General features: G+C 31.9%; 1 protein-coding gene across 1 annotated transcript in view; it reads left to right on the top strand.

Annotated features, from left to right (window-relative positions):
- The window catches only part of LOC106469705, a 58,373-nt gene that overhangs the window by 39,669 nt on the left and 15,136 nt on the right, over positions 1–3,568 (top strand). The window contains exons 14-16 of the mRNA XM_013930217.2: positions 929–1,033; positions 1,561–1,757; positions 2,843–2,932. Of these exons, the coding sequence (XP_013785671.2) occupies positions 929–1,033; positions 1,561–1,757; positions 2,843–2,932 (392 nt within the window). The remainder of the gene's footprint in view (positions 1–928; positions 1,034–1,560; positions 1,758–2,842; positions 2,933–3,568) is intronic.

Below are 3,568 nucleotides of genomic sequence, written 5' to 3' on the forward strand. Positions count from 1 at the left end.
GGATATGAAACAAAATATTTTTTTAGGTTTTATATATACATTTGAATAACTTAAAAATCATAAATTACTAAACCAATACTATAGAACTCTACTATAATTTATCAAACTTAGTAACTAAGATGTATTTGGGTCTAAAAAAATATGAAATTTCGAGCAGACTAAAGACACAATCTACCGCATTAAAATTTTGGTTTAAAAGAAAGAAATGGTGCTAGGTACATTAGAAGGACTGAGAAAACCACTAGGGGGACATTCTGAGCTTCCGATTGGTTATTCATATCATATATAGAAGTAAGTGTTTATAAGGGAGCGTTTCCAAAAATGGATAGAGGTGAGTGGGTTGCCACTATGTTTGATTTATTACGTGAGCAATATCTTAGCAAATTGAAAAGATAAGACCTTCTTATTTTATATTCTAACTTGTCAATATCTGTAATTTAATTTTCTAATTCGTATGAAGCTATAGACTTAGTAAAAACATCTAATTTGAACCAGTGCTCCATTCAACATACCACGTGACGATGTTTATATTTACTTTTAAATTAACAAATTGAGTAATGTATAGTTCTAAAATTTGAATTATAATCTACAGTTTGATACCAAACTTATCGACATAAATTCATGAAATAGTGGTTCAATAAAATTTTGATTGCGAGTCAACAAACGAGATGACACCCGTGACCCATCTCGAAAGGGTTAACTCTATTATAAAAGCATGTTGGACTGCCAAGATGGTTTATCTGCATTAGAATAGATGCAAACATTTTGTACTTAGTTATTAGCACAGTTAAGAGATGCTACTTTTTTTCTTTAAACCTGTTAAACTTGTAACAAAAGTTTTGAAGTAAAAACCAGTACTAAGGCCTACAGGCTGTATGATAAATACTTATGTTATATATATCAGTGTACTTATTTTTATAATTTTCAGAAATACGTAGAGGCTGAAGAAGCGTTCGAGAAAGTTCTCAAGTTAGACAAAGATTGTAGTGATGCGGTTGAAGAACTGCAGAAAGTTAGATCAGTACAAATAATAGTGAGTAAGATATAAGTTACACAAATTGTTTAAGTTTAAAACCATACAAATATTGTTTGGATAATAGGTTTTAATCATCAGTAAACAAATACAGAAAAAACTTTGTAACGTGATACAAATATATCATAATAAACCAGGAGTACTATCCAATTTACTGTATCTCTGCTGATTTAAAAACTTTCTTAAAACGTAAGTAAAGCTTTGATTAGATAAGCATTGTTATGGTGTTTGTGTTAAATAATTTTCAGTTATTGTATGTCTGTTTTTTTAAACACTTTAATACTAACGGATGCTTGTGTTTCTGGGTATTTAGTCTGCTAATTCCTGCATTGAAATGTTTTTAAGACTATCTATCCTAAGGATAGAATTAGGCTTAATCTCTAATTTGCTAAATATTGTATTCATGGTTTATTTGTATTTATGCTAGAAGGGATGACTTTTTGTTTTGTACTTACTGATTATATTCTTACTTTTGACCAAGGATGTTACTGATCAAAAGTCTTAATTTGTTTTTTAATTCTTCTCAGGAAATGGGGTTTACGGAGGCCCAGGCAGATTCAGCTATTTCTCATTATGGAACGGTTCAGTCAGCTCTTGAGGCTCTCTTGTCTCAGAGCGGCGGTTGTATTAATGCAGCCACGGGTGGAGTAGACCATGAATACGAAGATTTAGTTCTCACCACTTCTAAGCCTGTCACCAATCAGACGGCTGATGAGAAAATGGAGTTAGTGGTCTGATTTATACGTTTATCAAAACTAACTTTTAAAACTTTAAAGTAAATAAATCCGTTGAATTATATGTAACATTAGTTAATCGAGGTGGCTAGTAAATACATACAACGTCCATTTGGAAATATAACTTACTCAAAGTTATCTGAAGAAAAGATAATATTCAGTCTCGAACTGCAGCTTTTATTTCATTCTTCCGTTTAGCACTATTGCGGGTATGATTGATTATTTATTTGAAACAAAAATTTCCTATTCAAAACGAGATACGAAGTTTGAAAATACAGATGTTGTTCTACAGTTTGCAAACTGTATAAACCTAGTATAATAAATGTATAAAATGTATTTTGCTTCTTCTGCCAGCAACTATGTGTAGCAGCATTATTTAAAACATCATTTGTGGTGTTGTTATAAGAGTTTGTTTCCAGTGATATATCCTGTGGTATTGGTTCTAGATGGTTGCTGGCAAGTCGACATTAAAGATATGTACCATTTATATTAAAAGTTATTACAGTAACTCTTCAACTGTAATGTTTCTGCTATAATCTTTACTGCGTACTAGTGTTGTAGATGTATAAGAGTGAAGGGGACTTGTCCCCCAGGTGGTCAGTGCCTCTGATCCTTAACTTTTATTTTCTTAGTAAATTTAGTATAACGATAATAATGGAGGGGATTCGTACCCCCCCTGATGATCAGTGTCTCTGGGGAGTTTAAATGTGTTATGGAGGTCCAGGGCCTTCTGATTACCGTCATGTTCTGACTTGAAGAATTATAATTGTAACTTAGCTTTAAAATGAGGAAATAAAATCTGTTATCATAAAAGAATATGTATTGGTATTGTAAATGTATCAGAATGGAGGGGACTTGTCCCCCCGGGCGATTATAATTTTTACTTTTGTATTAAGGTTAGTTTTAGTTTTTTGTTATACAGAAGTTTTACAAAGTGTTCAGAAAACTATAGTGGTGAGGTCTGAGATTGGTTATGTAAAAAACAAAAAAACTGAGAATGTTTTTCTGAAATTATATTCAAAGTTTTTCCTTTTTGATTTATTTCAGGTTTGTTTGTATCTTTTGTCTCTTTTAGTCCAGGAAATCCAAATGGTTTTACATCTTTATGGGTCGGTAACGTTCAGAAAGAAGTTACGGACAAGATGTTGCTTAGTTTCTTTTCAAAGTAAGTATTAACTCAGAAGTGGGTTTGTTTTCATTTGTTGGTCAGGAGTTATTTTAATACGTGCTCGGGCAATTTGACAAATTCATCCAAGCTAGTCGTTAACTTTCCCATGGAAGCAAATCTTGTACTGTGAGTGAAATTGACACAGAACACAACATTATACAGTACGTCATTTGATAGATGAAAACCTTGACTTTCTATTGGTTATAAGTAATTTATAATTGAACGTAAGAGAGAACTATTACACGGAACACAACATTATACAGAACGTCATTTGATAGATGAAAACCTTGACTTTCTATTGGTTATAGGTAATTTATAATTAAACGTAAGAGAGAACTATTACACAGAACACAACATTATACAGTACGTCATTTGATAGATGAAAACCTTGACTTTCTATTGGTTATAGGTAATTTATAATTGAACGTAAGAGAGAACTATTACACAGAACACAACATTGTACAGTACGTCATTTGATAGATGAAAACCTTGACTTTCTATTGGTTATAGGTAATTTATAATTGAACGTAAGAGAGAACTATTAACGAATTCTTAAAGAGAAGATGTGACAGGTAGGTAGGCATGGCAGGAGGGGTCTGATTTTCTATTTGATGACTCTGTAACCAAACAAAA

Source organism: Limulus polyphemus, unplaced genomic scaffold, assembly GCF_000517525.1.
Source record: "Limulus polyphemus unplaced genomic scaffold, Limulus_polyphemus-2.1.2 Scaffold3625, whole genome shotgun sequence".
Taxonomy (NCBI): domain Eukaryota; kingdom Metazoa; phylum Arthropoda; class Merostomata; order Xiphosura; family Limulidae; genus Limulus; species Limulus polyphemus.